Here is a 25,168-nt window from a genome sequence, read left to right on the forward strand (position 1 = left end):
CCTTTCGAAGTCGCGGGGGGCGCTGGCGCCTATCTCAGCTACAATCGGGCGGAAGGCGGGGTACACCCTGGACAAGTCGCCACCTCATCACAGGGCCAACACAGATAGACAGACAACATTCACACTCACATTCACACACTAGGGCCAATTTAGTGTTGCCAATCAACCTATCCCCAGGTGCATGTCTTTGGAAGTGGGAGGAAGCCGGAGTACCCGGAGGGAACCCACGCATTCACGGGGAGAACATGCAAACTCCACACAGAAAGATCCCGAGCCTGGATTTGAACCCAGGACTGCAGGACCTTCGTATTGTGAGGCAGATGCACTAACCCCTCTGCCACCGTGAAAACTATACTAAAACTAAAACAATTTAAATAACTAAATTACGACTAAAACTAAATTACATTTTAGTCAAAAGACTATGACTAAAACTAAATCAAATTTTGCTGTCAAAATTAACACTGCACTGGAGTTCATTTTATGAGAAATGATGAAATTGCATTTAAAAAGAAAAATACATGAATGGTGATCACAAGATCCGTTTTACAGTACAGTATATTTTTTTCAAATTATTTCTAATTATTTTGTCTCTGACAATAAAAAACATTCTGTAATTTTTTTTAAGTAATATGTAAACTTTCCCTTCAGTATAATTAGTTAAGGGGGAACTGCACTTGAAAAAATGTTGCCTATCACTCACAATTATTAAGTAAACATAGGCCAGTGTGTGTGCCTATGTTGACATCATTATAACATAAGTTTATTGTAGATCATAAATCATGCCTCTCACCTAGATAGTAGAACGACAAGGATGTAATTCGACATGCTGCTACACTTTGACAGCCAGTTTGGACGCGGTAATGGGGAGAACACAAAAAGACTCTTGTTTCGAAGCCCCTTTTCTTTGCGAGGATTAAAAATAATTTTTCATCTAAATGGGACTAACAACATTTTATCAGTTGGCATCCTAATCACAGCAGATATTGTACAGTAAGTGGTTTGTTATTATGAAGTCTGCAGGGAGTAATAGTCAGTGATGTAGTGGGGAAAAAAAGCAAATGTGATGTGTTTGAGATTAATGTGCGTTGTTTGCTTAAAATTGTATTAATACGTAAATATTAAATGTTACTATAAATGTGCCTGTTATATACTTACATCATGCACGTAAAACTTAACGGAGGTGCTTGGATGTTTTAAAAGGCTTTTATAGGCTCCATTGTAAGCAGATTTTTGATCACATTTATTTTTCTTGTGTTACATAAAGATTGTGAAGGATAGGCAAAGTTCCAAAAAAAGAGCAGTTCCCCTTTAAGTACTGTGACTGGGGAAAGTGTAACATTTATCCATCCATCCATTTTCTGCCGCTTATTCCCGTTCGGGGTCGCGGGGGGCGCTGGCGCCTATCTCAGCTACAATTGGGCGGAAGGCAGGGTACACCCTGGACAAGTCGCCACCTCATCGCAGGGCCAACACAGATAGACAGACAACATTCACACTCACATTCACACACTAGGGCCAATTTTAGTGTTGCCAATCAACTTATCCCCAGGTGCATGTCTTTGGAAGTGGGAGGAAGCCGGAGTACCCGGAGGGAACCCACGCTTTCACGGGGAGAACATGCAAACTCCACACAGAAAGATCCCGAGCCTGGATTTGAACCCAGGACTGCAGGACCTTCGTATTGTGAGGCAGACGCACTAACCCCTCTGCCACCGTGAAGCCCGTGTAACATTTAATTCCCCTTTAATGTTTAAAAAACAGCAATAATATTTTTATATTTGGATGTTAATCTAAAAAAAAAAACATATCTATTATAATGGGATGATTTAGTTCAAATGGTACAATTTCCCTTTTTATTTTTTTTAAGAGTATCGTAATTTAAATTAGAATGAGAAAAAAGTTGAATTAAATAAGATAAAAATGAGTTATTGACTAAAATAAACTATGTTTGACAAAATAGCAAACAGAAATCATTAATGAGCATATATGTTGTTGATGAAATCTCCTCCCATCCACTTGGACACTGCAGGCCATTTTTACCAGGAAAAATGAACCATCATGATTTCACTCACCGGGGGTGTCGGGAAATGACTAACAAGTGTGAGGCAGAGGCGTTTGCTTGTCCCCTAACATGATGACACACCCACCACACCATCTTTAAGCAGTGACTGGACCCCTTCCGGAACTTGCCGCGGTCCAGGTCGAGAAGGGGCCGGATGACGAGGGCTCACCTGGGAAGTAGCGAGCCATCCCCGTGGCGGAACCAAACACCTGCCACAGGAGAGACGGGTCTTCCTCCTTGTTTTTACGGAAGACGTCCTCCAGGGCCTCGGTCCAGTTGAGCTCGTTGAGGATGATGGTGGCTGTAACACAAATAACGTTGTTAAAGGGGAACATTATCACTAGACCTGTGTAAGCGTCAATATATACCTTGATGTTGCAGAAAAAAAAAGACTATTATTTTAACCGATTTCCGAACTCTAAATGGGTGAATTTTGGCGAATTAAACGCCTTTCTAATATTCGCTCTCGGAGCGATGACGTCAGAATGTGACGTCACATAGGTAGTCAATCCGCCATTTTCTCAAACACATTACAAACACCAAGTCATATCAGCTCTGTTATTTTCCGTTTTGACTGTTTTCCGTACCTTGTAGACATCATGCCTCGTCGGGTGTAATAACACGAACAGGGACGGATTCAAGTTGATTTACGTGGAGTGTGCATCGATTAGCACAGCATGCTAATCGATGCTGACGAAGGTGAGTTTTGTTGATGTTATTGACTTATGTGCTAATAAGACATATTTGGTCGCGGCATGACTGCCAGGTAATCAATGCTAACATGCTATTTAGGCTAGCTGTATGTACATTTGTAGATATATTTGCATCCAGCCTTTCCTTCCACCCATATTTAATGCCAAACAAACACATACCAATCGACGGATTTAAGTTGCTCCAGTGTCAAAAGATGCGAAAGTCCCTCGTTTGGTCTGCACATTTTACCGGAGATGCTAAGACAGACATGGCACAGACACGTGTGGATATCCTGTGACACTCAAAGCAGATGAATTTCCAACGATAAAGTCAAGGAAATCACAAAGGTGAGTTTTGTTGATGTTATTGACTTATGTGCTAATCAGACATATTTGGTCACGGCATGACTGCCAGCTAATCAATGCTAACATGCTATTTAGGCTAGCTGTATGTACATTTGTAGATATATTTGCATCCAGCCTTTCCTTCCACCCATATTTAATGCCAAACAAACACATACCAATCGACGGATTTAAGTTGCTCCAGTGTCAAAAGATGCGAAAGTCCCTCGTTTGGTCTGCACATTTTACCGGAGATGCTAAGACAGACATGGCACAGAGACGTGTGGATATCCTGCGACACTCAAAGCAGATGAATTTCCAACGATAAAGTCAAGGAAATCACAAAGGTGAGTTTTGTTGATGTTATTGACTTATGTGCTAATCAGACATATTTGGTCGCGGCATGACTGCCAGCTAATCAATGCTAACATGCTATTTAGGCTAGTTGTATGCACTTTTGTACCTATATTTGCATCCAGCCTTTCCCTCCACCCACAATTAATGCCAAACAAACACTTACCAATCGACGGATTTATGTTGCTCCAGTGTCAAAAGATGCGAAAGTACCTCGTTTGGTCTGCACATTTTACCGGAGATGCTAAGACAGACATGGCACAGAGACGTGTGGATATCCTGTGACACTCAAAGCAGATGAATTTCCAACGATAAAGTCAAGGAAATCACAAAGGTGAGTTTTGTTGATGTTATTGACTTATGTGCTAATCAGACATATTTGGTCGCGGCCTGACTGCCAGCTAATCAATGCTAACATGCTATTTAGGCTAGTTGTATGCACTTTTGTACCTACATTTGCATCCAGCCTTTCCCTCCACCCACATTTAATGCCAAACAAACACTTACCAATCGACGGATTTAAGTTGCTCCAGTGTCAAAAGATGCGAAAGTACCTCGTTTGGTCTGCACATTTTACCGGCGATGCTAAGACAGACATGGCACAGAGACGTATGGATATCCTGCGACACTCAATCGTTGGTTATAAGGCGATCGCCGATTAGCTTCAATAGCTATTCGGTCAATAGCTTCAGTTTCTTCTTCAATTTCATTTTCGCTATCTGCCTCCATACTCCAACTATCCGTTTCAATACATGCGTAATATGTTGAATCACTTAAGCCGCTGAAATCCGAGTCTGAATCCGAGCTAATGTCGCTATATCTCGCTGTGCTATCCGCCATGTTGGCATCACTAGTTGACATCACAGGAAAATGGACGGTGGATTTACAGATAGCGAAAATCCGGCACTTTAAAGCCATTTTTCGGGATATTCCATGATGGGTAAAATTTTGAAAAAAACTTCGAAAAATAAAATAAGCCACTGGGAACTGATTTTTATTGGTTTTAACCCTTCTGAAATTGTGATAATGTTCCCCTTTAAGCGTGTCCTGGTTGTCACACTCCCAATTTGTACACCCTCTCCTGACACTAAGGACCCTCATTCGTAGCCTGAGCGGTCTCCCTCAGAGTGGTAGAGGCGGTTATTGTGCAGAAAAGCAAGTCATGACACTAATTAGGTGGCGGCGAGTGAAGTGGCGAGCGTCACATCTGCTCGCTGACAACGCCTGTCAGTGCCCTGCCTGTGAAGTAACATGGACACCGCCACTACTACTGTACACTCTACAGCAGTGTTTTTCAACCTTTTTTAAGTAATGGCACATTTTTTGCGTTGAAAAAATCCGGAGGCACACCACCAGCGTAGATCATTAAAAAACGAAACTCAGTTGACAGTAAAAAGTCGTTGCAATTGTTGGATATGACTTTAAACCACAGCCATCACTATAGCTCTAGTCTCAAACTAGGTGTACTGTCACCAACTGTCACATCACTCCCTGACTTATTTGGAGTTTTTTGCTGATTTCCTGTATGTAGTGTTTTAATTCTTGTCTTGCGCTCCTATTTAGGTGACATTTTCTCTTTTTTTTTCTTATTTTCCTGTCGCAGTTTCATGTCTTCCTTTGAGCGATATTTCTGGCATCTACTTTCTTTTAGCAATTCAACAATATTTCAGTTGTTTTTATCTTTTTTTGTGGGGACATTGTTGATTGTCATGTCATGTTCAGATGTACTTTGTGGAAGCCGTCATTGCTCCACAGTAAGTCTTTGCTGTCGTCCAGCATTCTGTTTTTCTTTACTTTGTAGCCAGTTCGGTTTTAGTTTCGTTCTGCAAAGCCATCCCTAAACTTCAATCAATCAATCAATCAATGTTTACTTATATAGCCCTAAATCACTAATGTCTCAAAGGGCTGCACAAACCACTACGACATCCTCGGTAGGCCCACATAAGGGCAAGGAAACTCACACCCAGTGGGACATCGGTGACAATGATGACTATGAGAACCTTGGAGAGGAGGAAAGCAATGGATGTCGAGCGGGTCTAACATGATACTGTGAAAGTTCAATCCACAATGGATCCAACACAGTCGCGAGAGTCCAGTCCAAAGCGGATCCAACACAGCAGCGAGAGTCCCGTTCACAGCGGAGCCAGCAGGAAACCATCCCAAGCGGAGGCGGATCAGCAGCGCAGAGATGTCCCCAGCCGATACACAGGCAAGCAGTACATGGCCACCGGATCGGACCGGACCCCCTCCACAAGCGAGAGTGGGACATAGAAGAAAAAGAAAAGAAACGGCAGATCAACTGGTCTAAAAAGGGAGTCTATTTAAAGGCTAGAGTATACAAATGAGTTTTAAGGTGAGACTTAAATGCTTCTACTGAGGTGGCATCTCGAACTGTTACCGGGAGGGCATTCCAGAGTACTGGCGCTCAAAATGAAAACGCTCTATAGCCCGCAGACTTTTTTTGGGCTTTGGGAATCACTAACAAGCCGGAGTCCTTTGAACGCAGATTTCTTGCCGGGACATATGGTACAATACAATCGGCAAGATAGGATGGAGCTAGACCGTGTAGTATTTTATACGTAAGTAGTAAAACCTTAAAGTCACATCTTAAGTGCACAGGAAGCCAGTGCAGGTGAGCCAGTACAGGCGTAATGTGATCAAACTTTCTTGTTCTTGTCAAAAGTCTAGCAGCCGCATTTTGTACCAACTGTAATCTTTTAATGCTAGACATGGGGAGACCCGAAAATAATACGTTACAGTAATCGAGGCGAGACGTAACAAACGCATGGATAATGATCTCAGCGTCTTTAGTGGACAGAATGGAGCGAATTTTAGCGATATTACGGAGATGAAAGAAGGCCGTTTTAGTAACGCTTTTAATGTGTGACTCAAAGGAGAGAGTTTGGTCGAAGATAATACCCAGATTCTTTACCTTCAATGCCTTTTCTTAGGGGCACTTACTTTTTGTTTATTTTCGGTTTAAGCATTAGACACAATTTTACCTGCACACCCCCTCCCGCTGTTTCCGACATCTACAAAGCAATTAGCACCGGCTGCCAACCACTGATATGAAAAAGTATTATACCGTTACTCTGCCGAGCTCTAGACAACAACAACACATCATTTACAGACTATAATCACTGGTTTGAAAACAATTTTAACCCAAATAGGTGAAATTAGACAATCTCCCACGGCACACCAGACTGTATATCATGGCACACAAGTGTGCCGCGGCACAGTGGTTGAAAAACACTGCTCTACAGGACATTTAAAAAGCCTGTCACAAGATCTTAAATCCTATAGACGAGAAGAAAACGTGACGTTGCTCCTGGCTGGGGGGGAAAATAAAGAGAAGAAAAAAGAGCTGCTGCCCATCAACTGATTAGAACATGCTGGAAGATATCCAGCTCTTTGAAGGACGCAACTGAAAGCAACTTCATTGGTACATTTGGCAGAAACCGTGTGAGCAACTTCTTGTCCCTATAAGTGTGCTCAGATGGGTTTGGTGCGGAAGGACAGAACGTCAATCACATGATGCATGCTGAACCAGTCAAATCAGTGACCTCTGACCTCACAAATGCTCTTAAATATTACCAGAAGTCGTCTTATAGTCTTTTCGTTTTTTACTGTAGGTCACAGGTGTCAAACCCAAGGCCAGGGGGCCGGATGTGGCCTGCCACTTCATTTTATGTGGCCCGCAAAAGGCTGGAAATGTGTGCCGATAAAATACTTTCAGGCTAAATTATCTTACTATTATATGAAAAACTGTACGATGGAATATGGTACAAACAATAACAGGTGTTTTACAAATAATATACAGCATTTACCTCTTAGAGTAGATTTCTACAGTATCTCCTTCCTGTTGCTTCTCCGTCAAACACACCATCAGCATATTTTTCCCATCCATCCATCCATTTTCTACCGCTTGTCCCGTATTTGGATATTATTTTTCTGTCCTTGGCTGGCGTTATCCACTCATTCTGCTTAATGGTGCATTATGGTACGCTCCAACAGCTGCATGGTCGGTCAGGTTTTTGATGATTTATTTTTTTAATTCAGTAAGTACCATCCACTTCTTAGCAATGTCCTTCATACTCAGTCTTTTTTTCTCATGGTTGGGAAAACAAAGTTGTGTCCATCTCTAGCTATAAAGTAATGCTAATGAGTAAAATGTTATGTTTTGGTTGGATGATGCATTCGCATTCAGAATTTTGACAGAAAAAAATACTGCATATTTCCCTTGTGGAGGGGGTCCGGTCCGATGACCATGGATGAAGTACTGGCTGTCCAGAGTCGAGACCCAGGATGGACCGCTCGTCGGGACCCAGGATGGACCGCTCGCCTGTATCGGTTGGGGACATCTCTACGCTGCTGATCCGCTTGAGATGGTTTCCTGTGGACGGGACTCTCGCTGCTGTCTTGGATCCGCTTGAACTGAACTCTCGCGGCTGTGTTGGAGCCACTATGGATTGAACTTTCACAGTATCATGTTGGACCCGCTCGACATCCATTGCTTTCGGTCCCCTAGAGAGGGGGGGTTGCCCACATCTCAGGTCCTCTCCAAGGTTTCTCATAGTCAGCATTGTCACTGGCGTCCCACTGGATGTGAATTCTCTCTGCCCACTGGGTGTGAGTTTTCCTTGCCCTTTTGTGGGTTCTTCCGAGGATGTTGTAGTCGTAATGATGTGTGCAGTCCTTTGAGACATTTGTGATTTGGGGCTATATAAATAAACATTGATTGATTGATGATTGAAAATCTATGGGCACTTCACGATTAAATTTAGATTTTTGGGATGACAATTCCGTTCTGAATCAATTCTTGATTCAACACGATTTTCGTAATATATTATTTGGTATACAAATTATAATAAAACAAGTTACGATAGCTCCTCTTGGTTGGTGACATGCGACTTATACAAGCAGTGTAAGCCTAAATAACGTATTTTTAAAAATGTATCTTCAATATGGCTTCCCCGACCTCCAAATATATGCACCTGGGCCTGGGGATAAGCTGATTGGCAACACTAAATTAGTGAGTGTGAAAGTTGTCTCTGTGTTGGCCCTGCGATGAAGTGGCGACTTGTCCAGTGTGTACCCTGCCTTCCGCACGAATGCAGCTGGGATAAGCTCCAGCCACCCCCCAGCAAACCCGAAAGGGACAAGCAGTTGAAAATGGATGAATGGATTTACAAATATCACACAATGTTTATACATCTAATCAAAGTAAACAGAGAAAACCAATCCCAGCTTTACAATACTTAGAAGTTTACCAAAAATATTTCGTTAAAAAAAAAATGAATGAATAAAAATTGGTTGGTTTTTTGTCGATTCCCAAAAGTAGAATCAATTTAGAATTGGAATGAATAAAAATCATGATTTGGATGTTAATGTATTTTTTCTGTAGCACCTCCACTGCGTATCTTGTAAACTTGAGTATTATCTGTGCATGAAAAAATACATTCCAAAATGATTATTATCATAGGTGAGCTTTGGGTCATGACCGAAAGGATAAGATCACGGGTACAAGCGGCTGAAATGAGTTTCCTCCGCCGTGTGGCGGGGCCCTCCCTTAGAGATAGGGTGAGAAGCTCTGTCATCAGGGAGGAACTCAAAGTAAAGCCGCTGCTCCTCCACATGGAGAGGAGCCAGATGAGGTGGTTCGGGCATCTGGTCAGGATGCCACCCGAACGCCTCCCGAGGAATTGATTAACGTGGACCCCGACTTAAACAAGTTGAAAAACTTATTCGGGTGTTACCATTTAGTGGTCAATTGTACGGAATATGTACTGAACTGTGCAATCTACTAATAAAAGTATCAATCAATCAATCAAACGTCCAACCGGTAGGAGGCAACAGGGAAGACCCAGGACACGTTGGGAAGACTATGTCTCCCGACTGGCCTGGGAACGCCTCGGAATCCTCCGGGAAGACCGAGACGAAGTGGCTGGGGAGAAGGAATTCTGGGTTTCCCTGCTTAGGCTGCTGCCCCCGCGACCCGACCTCGGATAAGCAGAAGAAGATGGATGGATGGATGGATTATTATCAAAAATTAATGCATAAATATATCCTTAGTCAAGTTGACTTAAGATTTTAAAGCAAGTTACCCATCAATCTGTTTGTAAAAAATATAAATACAATTGCCAATGGAAATTGTGTAACGAGGCCAATATACAGTGCAGGCCAAACGTTTGGACACACCTTCTCATTTCAATGCGTTTTCTTTATTTTCAAGACTATTCCTTTGTAGATTGTCACTGAAGGCATCAAAACTATGACACCTGTGAAGTAAAAACTATTTCAGGTGACTACCTCTTGAAATCGAGAGAATGCCAAGAGTGTGCGAAATAGTAATCAGAGCTAAGGGTGGCTATTTTGAAGAAACTAGAATACAAAACATCAATCAATCAATCAATGTTTATTTATATAGCCCCAAATCACAAATGTCTCAAAGGACTGCACAAATCATTATGACTACAACATCCTCGGAAGAACCCACAAAAGGGCAAGGAAAACTCACACCCAGTGGGCAGGGAGAATTCACATCCAGTGGGACGCCAGTGACATGTTTTCAGTTATTTCACCTTTTTTAAGTGCATAACTCCACATGTGGCCATTCATAGTTTTGATGCCTTCAGTGACAACCTACAATGTAAATAGTCATGAAAATTAAAAAAACGCATTGAATGAGAAGGTGTGTCCAAAGCCTGTACTGTATGTCTAACATACAGTACAAGCCAAAGGTTTGGACACACCTTCTGTTTTGGTTTCATCTGACCACATGAAATTCTCCAAATACTCCGCTGTATCATCCATGTATCCATTTTGGTATAAACTCAACTCTCGTCGTATTTGGAGGAAGAAGAATACTGAGTTGCATCCCAAGAACACCATACCTACTGTGAAGCATGGGGGTGGAAACATCATGCTTTGGGGCTGTTTTTCTGCTAAAGGGACAGGACGATTGATCCGTGTTAAGGAAAGAATGAATGGGGCCGTGTATCGTGAGATTTTGAGCCAAAACCTCCTTCCATCAGTGAGAGCTTTGAATGGTTGACCAAATACATGTTTTCCACCATAATTTACAAATAAATTATTTAAAATTCCTACACGTTCTGTCTCTCACAGTTGAAGTGAACCTATGATGAAAATTACAGACCTCTGTCATCATTTTAAGTGGGAGAACTTGCACAATCGGTGGCTGACTAAATACTTTTTTGCTCCACTGTATATATATATGTGGAGACACGGAGCCGACGGGTCGACGACGGGACGTGACGCTCTTTTGCCCGGCTCAAGATGGCGGCCAGGGGGCGGAGGATGCGGCAGAACGGAGAGGCGGGGCGGGCCTGGGGCAACGCCACCGTAATCAGAGTCAGGTGCGTAACACACACACACAGGGTCGCAATCTGTACATCTCCTGACAGCTTTTAAGAGGGGAGAAGGAGGGAGGACAGATTAAGACCCGGTGTGTGTGTGTTACGCACCTGACTCTGATTACGGTGGCGTTGCCCCAGGCACGCCCTGCCTCTCCGTTCCGCCGCATCCTACGCCTCCTGGCCGCCATCTTGAGCCGGGCAAAAGAGCGTCACGTCCCGTCGTCGGCCCGTCTGCTCCACAATATATAATATATGTTATGTTATATATTATTTATTATTATTGTCTATTGTGAGCAAACTGTGGTGCTGAATTTCCCCCAGGGATCAATAAAGTACTTTCTATTCTATTCTATTCTATTCTATTCTAGTCAAAGGCACATATACAACTGGAGCTAAATGCTAAAATAAGTAGGCTAAAACACATCAGCAGGTGGCTAAAGCTTACTGCTAACATGAATTGTTTCTGAATTCCGCGTAAAATCCCTCTGCACTTTGAGGGCTATTTAGGAATTGTGACCTCTGACCTTACACAATGAAATTTCCACAGATTCACTCCAGAATCTTGCAGTCTTACCGTAGGCGTGGAAGCTGACTTCTCATAGGTGTCAGGTGTCTTTACACTTCCGTCCTCAAAGGGTGCTCAGCAATGCAGTCACCAATGAATCAGGACACAGATAAAGAAAAAAACACGGAGGGGGAAAAAAATCTATTTCTACGCCGTGAGGTCGGCCGTGGGGAGGCAGCGCACACACGCTCGGTGTGGCAGTATCGCGGCGCGTCACCGTGTGCGAGCATCTCGTCCTGACAGGTGCCACACAGCGTCCACGCGAGCGGCCATCACACGGACCCCGCATCGGCCGCCTGGAGGGCCGCCGGCCTAACAAGCGGGAGGACGAAGGACAGGATCAGCGCGCACGTTCACACTCTGAACAGGGACATGGAAGCCAATCAGCAGGACTAATGTGGGCCAAGATGGGACGTTATCGGCGGTGGTGGGTCAGAGGGGGGGTGAAGTGTTTTAACAGGCTTAGCATTGATGGAAGACGGCAGCATGATGAGAGCGCTAGAAAAGTGCGGGACAGGGTCGGGGGGGAGAAAAAGCCACAAGGACGCCAGCCTGGTCTAGACAAAGTCCTCGTAAATCCAGTTAGCGGACGTCTTCTTGACAGCCACCCTCGTTGCCATGGAAACACAGGCTCGTCTGAGTGCTATCAATATCTCCCCAGAGAGATTGCTCAGGATGGAAGGAAGAAGAGCACCCAACTACACTCAAAGACCAACCAGCGATAACCATACTTGCCAACCTTGAGACCTCCGAATTCGGGAGATGGGGGCGGTTGGTGGTAGCGGGGGGTGTATATTGTGTCGTTCCGGAAGAGTTAGTGCTGCAAGGGGTGTCTGGCTATTTGTTCTGTTGTGTTTGTTGTGTTACAGTGCGGATGCTCTCCCAAAATGTGTTTGTCATTCTTGTTTGGTGTGGGCTCACAGTGTGGCGCATATTTGTAACAGTGTTAAAGTTGTTTATACAGCCACCCTCAGTGTGACCTGTATGGCTGTTGATCATGTATGCCTTGCATTCACTTATGTGTGTGTAAAAGCCACTATATTATGTGACTGGGCCGGCACGCTGTTTGTATGGAGGTGTTAGAATAATTATGTATTTATTATCATCATAACTTTGTGCTTAAGGGCCGTTACTATAAGGCAGGGGTGTCAAACTCAAATACAGAGTGGGCCAAAATTTAAAACTGAACAAAGCCGCGGGCCAAGGTTGAACAAATTAACCTTTTAATAGGGACCCAAACAAGTTTTGCAATAAATATTGAACAAGCAAGGCTTAAATAGGGCAGCATGGTGGAACAGGGGTTGGTGCATCTGCCTCACAATACGAAGGTCCTGAGTAATCCTGGGTTCAACCCCGGGCTCGGGATCTTTCTGTGTGGAGTTTGCATGTTCTCCCCGTGACTGCATGGGTTCCCTCCGGGTACTCCGACTTCCTCCCATGGAACAGGCAGAGCTTATATAATGTAATAGTGCAAAATCCACTTTCAAAAAACAAACGAAAAAACATCAGTGGTATATTAAATAAAATTTAATTAAAAAAATGAATGCCTCTTTTCTATTTGCAGCCTTCTGAGGTAAATATCAACATCAACTTTTTCCACAGGCTAACAAATTCGAAAATAAAATAAAAATGAGGTGGGCGGGGTTTGGTGGTAGCGGGGGGTGTATTTTATAGCGTTCCGGTAGAGTTAGTGCTGCAAGGGGTTCTGGGTATTTGTCCTGTTGTGTTTATGTTGTGTTATGGTGCAGGTGTTCTCCCGAAATGTGTTTTGTCATTCTTGTTTGGTGTGGGTTCACAGTGTGACGCATATTTGTAACAGTGTTAAAGTTGTTTATACAGCCACCCTCAGTGTGACCTGTATGGCTGCTGGCCAAGTATGTGTGTGTGAAAGCCGCATATATTATGTGACTTAGCCAGCATGCTGTTTATATGGAGGAAAAGAGGACGTAACGGCATGTTGTAGAGGACGCTAAAGGCAGTGCCTTTAAGGCACGCTCCCAATATTGTTGTCCGGGTGGAAATCGGGAGAATGGTTGCCCAGGGAGATTTTCGAGAAGGGCACTAAACTTCGCGAGTCTCCCGGGAAAATCGGGAGGGTTGGCAAGTATGAGTATTAGCGGTGAATGTGGTGTTACCGGCGGGCCAGCTCTAATGTTAATTTGACATTGCCTCAAGGGCCAAATGAAATTAAACGGCGGGCCACTTTTGGCCCGAAGGGCCAGAGTTTGACACCCATGCTATAAGGTATTGTCAATTTGTGTTGAAGTGGTATTTTTGTATTTGTGCAAAGATAGCAGTCCAAGAGATTGCTAGCCTCTTTTCATCAGTATTTTGTCCAGACTCGGCCTGCTGACTGCCAAGGCCAAACATTGGGTACCGGGACCAGACAAAGCAGACTGGGTGATGGCACCGGTACTCGGTCTGCTGATGGCCACGGCCGAACACCACCGTGACGCAGACAGAGCAGATACACGGCGATATGACCTGCGTCACCTACTTTTTATTTATTCTATAATCATATATTGTGTCTAAGTGGAGTTGTCGAGTCTACCCCCTTTCCCTCAGCGACAGTGATGTAATAGGGACTTTCCTAATATATAGAACGTAGTTTGGATCTGTAACTAGAGTACAGCCAAAACACGTGTCTCCTCATGAGCTCTATTTAACTCTGTCTCTGCATGATTCCTTGCTTCTTGTCTGATTAATATATGTCATCAGTGTTTGAACCTGACACGAGGTAAAGCGGACGTGACGACAGGTTGTAGAGGACGCTGAAGGCAGTGCTTTTAAGGCACGCCCCCAATATTATTGTCTGTGTGGAGACTTTTGTGATGGGCACTGAAATTCGGGCGTCTCCTGGGAAAATCGGGAGGGTTGCCAAATATGGCGATAACTACATGATGCTGGCAGCTAAATGCTAACACTAGCAAAGAAAACACAAGATGATTGGAGCTAAATGCAAACATTATCAGAGACAAAGCAAAGAACAAAATGTTACTAACGTTAAGCAAACACGTGTTAAAAGTGTTTTGTTTAAACTACCAGTAGAGGGAAAATCAAGTTAACTTTATATGCTTAATTGTATCAATTCAATTCAATTGTATTTACAACCGGCAAAGTATGTGAAAACACCGTCTTAACATCACAAAATGCCACAAATTCAGTTGGCCATTTTGAATATTCCGCAATTTCAGTAGATTCTATGTCGCTGTAGTAATGCTTCTAACCATATCAGTTCAGTCATATCGGGAATACGTACGCAAAAATTAGAGAGAGATGTGCTGTTTATCGTTCACAATCCTTATCAATCAATCAATCAATGTTTATTTATATAGCCCCAAATCACAAATGTCTCAAAGGACTGCAAAAATCCTTACGACTACAACATCCTCGGAAGAACCCACATAAGGGCAAGGAAAACTCACACCCAGTGGGCAGGGAGAATTCACAACCAGTGGGACGCCAGTGACAATGCTGACTATGAGAAACCTTGGAGAGGACCTCAGATTTGGGCAACCCCCCCCCCTCTAGGGGACCGAAAGCAATGGATGTCGAGCGGGTCTAACATGATACTGTGAAAGTTCAATCCATAGTGGCTCCAAGACAGCAGCGAGAGTCCCGTCCACAGGAAACCATCTCAAGCGGATCAGCAGCGTAGAGATGTCCCCAACCGATACAGGCGAGCGGTCCATCCTGGGTCCCGACGAGCGGTCCATCCTGGGTCTCGACTCTGGACAGCCAGTACTTCATCCATGGTCATCGGACCGGACCCCCTCCACAAGGGAGGGGGGGGCATAGGAGAAAGAAAAGAAGCGGCAGATCAACTGGTCTAAAAAGGAGGTCTATTTAAAGGCTAGAGTATACAGATGAGTTTTAAGGTGAGACTTAAATGCTTCTTTATGCGAGACAAGAACACATTGTTGGCTCTTATGCATTCAAAGTCGTATAATAAACAATCAAAAGTCCGCCATTGCGCCCATTATCCATCCATCCATTTTTCTACCGCTTGTCCCTTTAGGGGACGCGGGGGCCCATCTCTGCTGGATTCGGGCGGAAGGCGGCCTACACCCTGGACAAGTCGCCACCTCATCACAGGGCCAACACAGATAGACAGACAACATTCACACACTAGGGCTGTCACGCCAAATTTCTTGCCCCCAACAAAAATCTCCCCCCCGGAAGAAATTCTGCGTGACAGCCCCTCTAATGCTTGAAGGATCCAAATGAGGGTGGAAGGACCTTAAAGCAGCCCACACAGCTGCCTGATTTAAAAGCATTATAGTTGGCTGATTGTCCATCCATCCATTTTTCTACCGCTTGTTCCCTTTTGGGGTCACGGGGGGCGCTGGCGCCTATGTCAGCTACAATTGGGCGGAAGGCGGGCTACACCCTGGACAATTCGCCACCTCAATCACAGGGTTGTCATTGGTGAAAAATAACGGTACGGAAAAAATATTAGCATTCCAGCATGCTAACCTTTCAAGCTATTTTTGCTTCGCTAATTTTGCAGCTGTAACCCTTAAGAGTCATATAACTTGGTATTGTCACGAGTCATATAACTTGGAAGTGTCACGCCCTCATTGGGGTCCTTCAGGCATTAGAGGGGCTGACACGCCAAATTTCTTCTGGGGGGAAGGTTTTTGTAGGGGGGAAGAAATTTGCCGTGACAGGGCCAATGTTTTAGTGTTGCCAATCAACCTATCACCTTTAAAAAAACATCCAGAAAATGCCAACAATACTCAATTTTTATATCGTGAACTGAAAATTAACCAACTATAAATGATATTTTTATTATAAGCGCCACCAAAGACAGCCTATTTTAGCGGCGCATTGATAGCAGTGAGCTAATGCTAGCTTATGCTGCTATTGTTGACACACTAAGCCGGCGGATACTTTTTGCTTCGTATCAAACTTGATAAAAGTAAATTATAGATTATAATTCATGCATCTCTCACCTGGTAGTAGACAAATGTAACCATGGACTGAGAGGCTGCTTGACACTTGACATCCCTCAAGATGGTTAAAAAGACAAAAAGATGCTAGTTGTGGCAACTTTAACCTTTAGTGAGGATTGTGAACGATTCTTCATCTGAACGGAACTATGTGAGAATTCCGTCGGTCGACATCCCAGCGGGAGTGGAAATTGTACAGTAAGTGTTTGTTTTATTATGGTTTATTATGGTTATTGTGTAAGTTTAGGACTTAGCAATGTTGCTGTTTGTAAAGTGTTACAATAAAGCTACATCCGTTTAGCGCTCAGCTTCTAAAACTTGTTGCTCATTCTCTTTGTGTTCGGGCTCAAGAATATAAGGTTCTGGATCATAATTCTTCCCAAAGTAATCGTTATTGGCTCTCAAAGTCTGCTTGATTAGCATTGTTGTTGATGGGGAAGGGATATGTGCTTCCTAATGCTATGTCACGGATCACGTGACAGGCTTGCTAATTACCTCTCAAAATGGCTCAGGAATCACCATGAGATTGATACTTATTTGATCATATCTATTCATATGCAAACTTTAGAACTCTTTTGGTGTCATAAATAATATATATAAGATACAAGGTTCTATATAGAGGAAACTTGTTTTGCCACTTTACTGGTACTCTAAAATGTGTTGCTTTGTTTGCAACTATCCATTTAAATAAATAAATAAATGGGTTGTACTTGTATAGCGCTTTTCTACCTTCAAGGTACTCAAAGCGCTTTGACACTACTTCCACATTTACCCATTCACACACACATTCACACACTGATGGAGGGAGCTGCCATGCAAGGCGCCAACCAGCACCCATCAGGAGCAAGGGTGAAGTTGGTACAAAATGCGGCTGCTAGACTTTTGACAAGAACAAGAAAGTTTGATCATATTACGCCTGTACTGGCTCACCTGCACTGGCTTCCTGTGCACTTAAAATGTGACTTTAAGGTTTTACTACTTACGTATAAAATACTACACGGTCTAGCTCCAGCCTATCTTGCCGATTGTATTGTACCGTATGTCCCGGCAAGAAATCTGCGTTCAAAAGACTCCGGCTTATTAGTGATTCCTAGAGCTCAAAAAAAGTCTGCGGGCTATAGAGCGTTTTCCGTTCGGGCTCCAGTACTCTGGAATGCCCTCCCGGTAACAGTTCGAGATGCTACCTCAGTAGAAGCATTTAAGTCTCATCTTAAAACTCATCTGTATACTCTAGCCTTTAAATAGACCTCCTTTTTAGACCAGTTGATCTGCCGCTTCTTTTCTTTCTCCTATGTCCCCCCCTCCCTTGTGGAGAGGGTCCGGTCCGATGACCATGGATGAAGTACTGACTGTCCAGAGTCGAGACCCAGGATGGACCGCTCGTCGGGACCCAGGATGGACCGCTCGCCTGTATCGGTTGGGGACATCTCTACGCTGCTGATCCGCTTGAGATGGTTTCCTGTGAACGGGACTCTCACTGCTGTCTTGGAGCCACTATGGATTGAACTTTCACAGTATCATGTTAGACCCGCTCGACATCCATTGCTTTCGGTCCCCTAGAGGGGGGGGGGGGGTTGCCCACATCTGAGGTCCTCTCCAAGGTTTCACATAGTCAGCATTGTCACTGGCGTCCCACTGAATGTGAATTCTCCCTGCCCACTGGGTGTGAGTTTTCCTTGCCCTTTTGTGGGTTCTTCCGAGGATGTTGTAGTCGTAATGATTTGTGCAGTCCTTTGAGACATTTGTGATTTGGGGCTATATAAATAAACATTGATTGATTGATTGATTGAAGTGTCTTGCTCAGGGCACAACGGACGTGACGAGGTTGGTACTAGGGGGGATTTGAACCAGGGACCCTCGGGTTGTGCATGGCCACTCTCCCACTGCGCCACGCCGTTTATTCATCCATTCATCCATCCATTTTCTACCAAATGTACAGTACTTTGAGAAAAAATGATTGAGAAAAAATGGCAGAGGGATGTTTTGAGCTAAATGCGAACATTACCGATAAAATTCGCCGGCTAAAACAACGAGACAACAAAACAAGCTAAAAAAAAAGATCTATCGGTCAAATCACTCAGCTGGAAGAAATGGTGGGGCATTGTGAATTCGCTCTCCGGGGAGAAGTGGCTCTACGGACATACCCGTCAACGAACATCAGGGTATCCTCAATATCTCAGCAAGTGAAAAGGCCAAAATCTTCTGCCAAACCTTTGCGGACAAGTGCAGATTGCCTGGGGCATCAGCACAACCTCAGCTCCAGAGCCCATTACCTCTCACTTTGGAGATGTCCACTTGAAACTCAAAGAGGTGAGGAAGATCCTACGCAACCTAAACCCAAGTAGGGCCTCAGGGCCTGATGAAATCCCTATGAGGGTCCTCAAAGAGTACGCTGCAGAACTGGCCAGTCCCCTTAGCCATCTCTTTCAACTCCTCTTCTCTCGTGGCTAGTTTCCTCACCGATAGGAAAACTGCAAGAGTGATCCAATTCACACAAAAGGAACTCTAAAGCAGATCCATTCACGCACCGTCCTATATCCCTCCTCAGCGTCATCAGTAAAGAGATGGAATCCTGTGTCCACAAACAGCTACAGAGATATCTCCTCTGCCATGACCTTATCTCCAATAAACAATATGGTTTCAAACCAAACCAAACCACAGCACAGCAGACCTTAAAATGTTGCCACAGACATGGAACAAAACCCTCGACAAATGTGGCAAAGTGTATGCTTTTGCACTGGACATTCAGGGTGCATTCGACCAGCTTTGGCACAATGGCCTTTGTACTTAGATCAACTCAAAGGGCGTAAGTGGAAGACTGCATGCCTGGTACAGAACTACCTTCAAGGAAGAACCATCAAGGTTGTGCTTTCTGGTCAATCTTCATTTCCACTTCCTATCTACGCATCTGTACTCCAGGGATCAGTTCTCGGCCCATTACCATTCTCCATCTTCATAGATGTGGAACTCCATATTCCTGTATGCGGACGACTCTACCATCTTCGCAGCTACAACAACATTAAATGGACTGGACATAGCTGCATCGCTAAACAAACACCTGGAGAACATTCGAAAATGAGCTGACACCTGGAAGGTCACTTTCGAGCCCAACAAGTGCAAAGCTATAATCCTGTCCAGGAAGAGGAATCCATACTGCCCAGATCTCTTCTTTGGGGCCACTAAAATCGGGCTTTGTGAGGAGATAGAGGTTCTGGATATTTGGATCGACTTCAAACTAACGTGGACCAGCCACCTGTCAAACATCTGCAAACATGCTGGTCAACGTCTCTGGGGCTATGTAAGCTGTCCAACAAGCTTGATGCTAAAGGCAGAGCTAAAATCTACAAGAGCCAGGTCAGGAGGATTATGGAGCCCTCTTACCTAGCCTGGATGAATGCCGCTCAAACCACACTCGGGCAGCTCGACATTATCTTAAAAAAGGCTCTTAAAATCGTTGGCTTGGCGTGGATGAGGACTTTGCCCAAGAGCAGTTCGCCAACAGCAAGCTGTGTCATCGACACACAGTTGCAGCAACAACTGCTGTTTATAAAATGCACACCCCCAGCTGTCATGCGGATCTTAAAGCACTGCTAACCCCAACAAATATCTCAGGTTGTATCACCCGGAGGGTACAACCAAGTCATGCCTTGGAAATCCCAAAGTCAAACACAAAATGCCTCGACAGGAGCTTTCTCTACTCTGCTATTACAATATGGAACAGCTTTCCCACTGTGGTTGTTGAAAACAATACATCAAGCAGTTTTCATGTCTTTAAGAAGAACAAACACCTCCTCCGTTTGACTGTAATCCCTTATAGCGCAAGGACTTTTAATCATCAAACATATATTTATATATACCTCTGAGTAAATGCAGATCAGTGACAGGTTCTTTGAATGCATTTTCTTAAAAAGCTGAATCTGCAAAAGTGTGATAAGAAAATGCATGCATCCACCCTTTTTTATCTACTTCAGGGGTCACCAACGCGGTGCTCGCGGGCACCAGGTAGCCCGTGAGGACGAGATGAGTAGCCCGCTGGCCTGTTCTAAAAATAGCTCAAACAGCAGCACTTAATGGTGAGCTGCCTCTATTTTTTTTAATTTTATTTATTTACTACCAAGCTTGTCTCGCTTTGCTCGACATTTTTTATTTTAAGAGAGACAAAACTCCAATAGAATTTGAAAATCCAAGAAAATATTTTAAAGACTTGGTCTTCACTTGTTTAAATTAATTCATTTATAACTTTCAAAAAGACAATTTTAGAGGTAAAAATACAACCTTAAAAATGACTTTAGGTTTTTTAAACACATATACCTTTTTACCTTTTTAAATTCCTCTTCTTTCCTGACAATTTAAATCAATGTTAAAGTAAATTTATTTTTTTTATTGTAAAGAATAATAAATACATTTTAATTTAATTCTTCATTTTAGCTTGTGTTTTTTCGACAAAGAATATTTGTGAACTCTTTCTTCAAACTTATTATGATTAAAATTCCCCAAAATTATTCTGGCAAATCTAGAAAATCTTTAGAATCAAATGGACGGCGTTGCGCAGTGGGAGAGTGGCCGTGCGCAACCCGAGGGTCCCTGGTTCAATCCCCACCTAGTACCAACCTCGTCACGTCCCTTGTGTCCGGAGCAAGACACTTCACCCTTGCTCCTGATGGGTGCTGGTTAGCGCCTTGCATGGCAGCTCCCTCCATCAGTGTGTGAATGTGTGGGTAAATGTGGAAATAGTGTCAAAGCGCTTTGAGTACCTTGAAGGTAGAAAAGCGCTATACAAGTACAACCCATTCATCATTTATTTAAACTAAGGATGGCTACGCTAAATGCTACCATTAAAAAAAATAAAGATGGTGCAAGCAAGATTTAAGGTAAATTTTAAAATTTGGGTGGTCAGTGTTTTAAACGGTAACATTTGTTCCTCACTACAATGCTGATAGTGACATTGAAAGTAAAGGTGCTTTGATCTAAATGCTAGTATTAATGAGTGAAAACCAATAAACATGTTTGAAGCCATATGTGAACATTAGTAGAGAACTAGGTTGCATTCAGTCTTTTCACTAGCTTGAGGTAAACGTGAGACATGAGCAAGGTCACGGTGTTAATTTAAGCGGTAAAATCAGTTGTAACATTTAAACTGAATTAAATGGCATATTTTTTGTAAAACACGTATTTTTGAAATATTTATGTGCAGATCATTACTGAAGTACCACCAGTACCAGATATTCATGCCCCAATATAGTTCTCACCTAAATAATCGATACTTTTGATATTTAGGTCTTTTGGGGTATCAATAACAAGAACACAGTGGGGCGGCATAGCTCGGTTGGTAGAGCGGCTGTGCCAGCAACTTGAGGGTTGCAGGTTCGATTCCCGCTTCCGCCATCCTAGTCACTGCCGTTGTGTCCTTGGGCAAGACACTTTACCCACCTGCTCCCAGTGCCACCCACACTGGTTTAAATGTAACTTAGATATTGGGTTTCACTATGTAAAGCGCTTTGAGTCACTAGAGAAAAGCGCTATATAAATATAATTCACTTCACTTCACTTCACTTCACAGTGTTAAGTAACTAAATCACTGCGATCTTGTCTTTCATCTCCGTAATATCGCTAAAATTCGCTCCATTCTGTCCACTAAAGACGCTGAGATCATTATCCATGCGTTTGTTACGTCTCGCCTCGACTACTGTAACGTATTATTTTCGGGTCTCCCCATGTCTAGCATTAAAAGATTACAGTTGGTACAAAATGCGGCTGCTAGACTTTTGACAAGAACAAGAAAGTTTGATCACATTACGCCTGTACTGGCTCACCTGCACTGGCTTCCTGTGCACTTAAGATGTGATTTACTACTTACGTATAAAATACTACACGGTCTGGCTCCATCTTATCTTGCCGATTGTATTGTACCATATGTCCCGGCAAGAAATCTGCGTTCAAAGGACTCCGGCTTATTAGTGATTCCCAAAGCCCAAAAAAAGTCTGCGGGCTATAGAGCATTTTCCGTTCGGGCTCCAGTACTCTGGAATACCCTCCCGGTAACAGTTTGCGATGCCACCTCAGTAGAAGCATTTAAGTCTCACCTTAAAACTCATTTGTATACTCTAGCCTTTAAATAGACTCCCTTTTTAGACCAGTTGATCTGCCGTTTCTTTTCTTTTTCTTCTATGTCCCACTCTCCCGTGTGGAGGGGGTCCGGTCCGATCCGGTGGCCATGTACTGCTCGCCTGTGTATCGGCTGGGGACATCTCTGCGCTGCTGGTCCGCCTACGCTTGGGATGGTTTCCTGCTGGCTCCGCTGTGAACGGGACTCTCGCTGCTGTGTCTTGGATCCTCTTTGGACTGGACTCTCGCGACTGTGTTGTATCCATTGTGGATTGAACTTTCACAGTATCATGTTAGACCCGCTCGACATCCATTGCTTTCCTCCTCTCCAAGGTTCTCATAGTCATCATTGTCACCGACGTCCCACTGGGTCATTATTGTCACCAATGTCCCACTGGGTGTGAGTTTTCCTTGCCCTTATGTGGGCCTACCGAGGATGTCGTGGTGGTTTGTGCAGCCCTTTGAGACACTAGTGATTTAGGGCTATATAAGTAAACATTGATTGATTGATTGATAGATGAAACGAGATTGGTGGGAACTATTTTTTCTTCTGCCAAGTATAGTAACGCACTAGCGTAGCGGCACGATATGCTCTGCTCAGTCACTCAGTCTATTGAAACTATGGTGGAATGTAAACAAAGATATTAGCGCTCTGCAGACAGCGAAGCGGCTGTGTGACATGTCGAAAAGCAATAATCATCACTAAGACGTTCACATATTACTTAATAGATGTAAAGATGACATACTAGACATACTGCATTTATATATGCATTCTGTATATGTGTGTGTGTATATCTTTATATACTCAGAGGTGTATATAAAGATATACACACACACATACGTATATAGATATACATACATACATAAGTATATACACACACACACACACACACACAGTAGGGATACTGATAAATGGTAATGATAAATTCCTGACTGTTACTATTACTGTAGTAATTAAAATGATCAAAAAACCCTGATTGATAACCACACTGATAAAACTATGGACTGACTAGCGTTAGCTATTTTAAATGCTACCGTGAAAATAAGAGGCAATAACATGTTTCCACTCTAAGAAAAGTCATACACCAAACTAAACTTGTATACAACATTACAATATATGCTCCACAGTGTTGCGTTGAAACAGACGGTGACTTCAACAAGAAGAGAGGTTGCGTGACATCACGTAAACCGAAGTACAACAAAGTGATCACTGATCACCCAATTTGCATTCATTAAGAAGTATTCTGAAACGTTTACAAATTCCATCCATCCATTATCTACCGCTTATTCCCTTTTGGGATCGCGGGGGCGCTGGCGCCTATCTCAGCTACTATCGGGCGGAAGGCGGTGTACACCCTGGACAAGTCGCCACCTCATCGCAGAAGTTTACAAATTGAAATGGAAAAATAAACATATTTAAATACTAGGGGTGTAACTGTACACAAAAATTTTGGTTTGGTACGTACCTCGGTTCAGAGGTCACATTTCGGTTAATTTTCGGTACAGTAAGAAAACAAATTATACATTTTTTGATTATTTATTTAACAAATTTGCTAAATCTTCCACCAAAAATATTTTTCTTAGTGGAATATTTGATGTGAAGTAATTGGAAACTTGATCATCAATAATTCATAACATTGATTTTAATTCAATATTATTTTTTGAGCAATGACAATTTGAAAGAAAAAAAAACAGCTTTGTTTTATTAGTCAACTTTGCATCTTTTTCTAATTTACATTTAGCCTTTAAGCTCTTTAATTTCACTTTTGTTTATGTTTTTGTTTATTTTAATAGTATTTTTAAAATGTGCCGTGGGCCTTTAATACATTAGCTGTGCGCCGCAAATGGCCTCCGGGGCACACTTTTGACACCAATGCTATAGATAATAAAAAATAAAATCTGATAAATCCATGGGTAAAAAGCAGAGCCTGGCGACACATGCGCGTTTATCATAACTCTCTCGCTCTCTGTCTAATCCCCTCCCTCAGGAATGTTGCTGCGTGCAGCATTTTTTTATTTTTTTCTTAACCCTGAGCGTACATTGAAAATACACGCAACCCTAACTTTAAATGCCGGACATTCGAGGTATTTAAGAAACTCCACCTGGACAGCTCTGCAAAGAGGACATATCCCCTGAAAAGAGGAGGTATGGTCAGTCTATCATAGCCCAGTCGTTGCTAGCATGCTGTGTGTTGGTTATTTTGATTGATTGAAACTTTTATTAGTAGATTGCACAGTACAGTACATATTCCGTACAATTGACCATTAAATGGTAACACCCGAAAAAGTTTTTTAACTTGTTTAAGTCGGGGTCCAGGTAAATCAACTCATGGTGCATTGTTTACACAACGTGCAGTGCGCTACTTAATATGTCTGTGTCGTTCGGTACACCTCCGAACCGAACCGAAACCCCCGTACCGAAACATCCATCCATCCATTTTCTACCGCTTATTCCCTTTCGGGGTCGCGGGGGGCGCTGGCGCCTATCTCAGCTACAATCGGGCGGAAGGCGGGGTACACCCTGGACAAGTCGCCACCTCATCGCAGGGCCAACACAGATAGACAGACAACATTCACACTCACATTCACACACTAGGGCCAATTTAGTGTTGCCAATCAACCTATCCCCAAACAGTTCAATACAAATACATGTGCCGTTACACCCCTATTAAATACACAAATTAAAACAACATGGCTCTGATTAAAGCCAGAACAATATT

General features: G+C 43.2%; 1 protein-coding gene across 4 annotated transcripts in view; it reads right to left on the reverse strand.

Moving 5' to 3' along the window:
• cacna2d1a (calcium channel, voltage-dependent, alpha 2/delta subunit 1a) overlaps positions 1-25,168 on the reverse strand; it is a 217,053-nt gene that overhangs the window by 126,387 nt on the left and 65,498 nt on the right. For all 4 annotated transcript variants that reach the window (XM_061912205.1, XM_061912203.1, XM_061912201.1 and 1 more), the window contains exon 7: positions 2,232-2,363. In XM_061912205.1, the coding sequence (XP_061768189.1) occupies positions 2,232-2,363 (132 nt within the window). The remainder of the gene's footprint in view (positions 1-2,231; positions 2,364-25,168) is intronic.

Source organism: Nerophis ophidion, linkage group LG10 (assembly GCF_033978795.1).
Source record: "Nerophis ophidion isolate RoL-2023_Sa linkage group LG10, RoL_Noph_v1.0, whole genome shotgun sequence".
Taxonomy (NCBI): domain Eukaryota; kingdom Metazoa; phylum Chordata; class Actinopteri; order Syngnathiformes; family Syngnathidae; genus Nerophis; species Nerophis ophidion.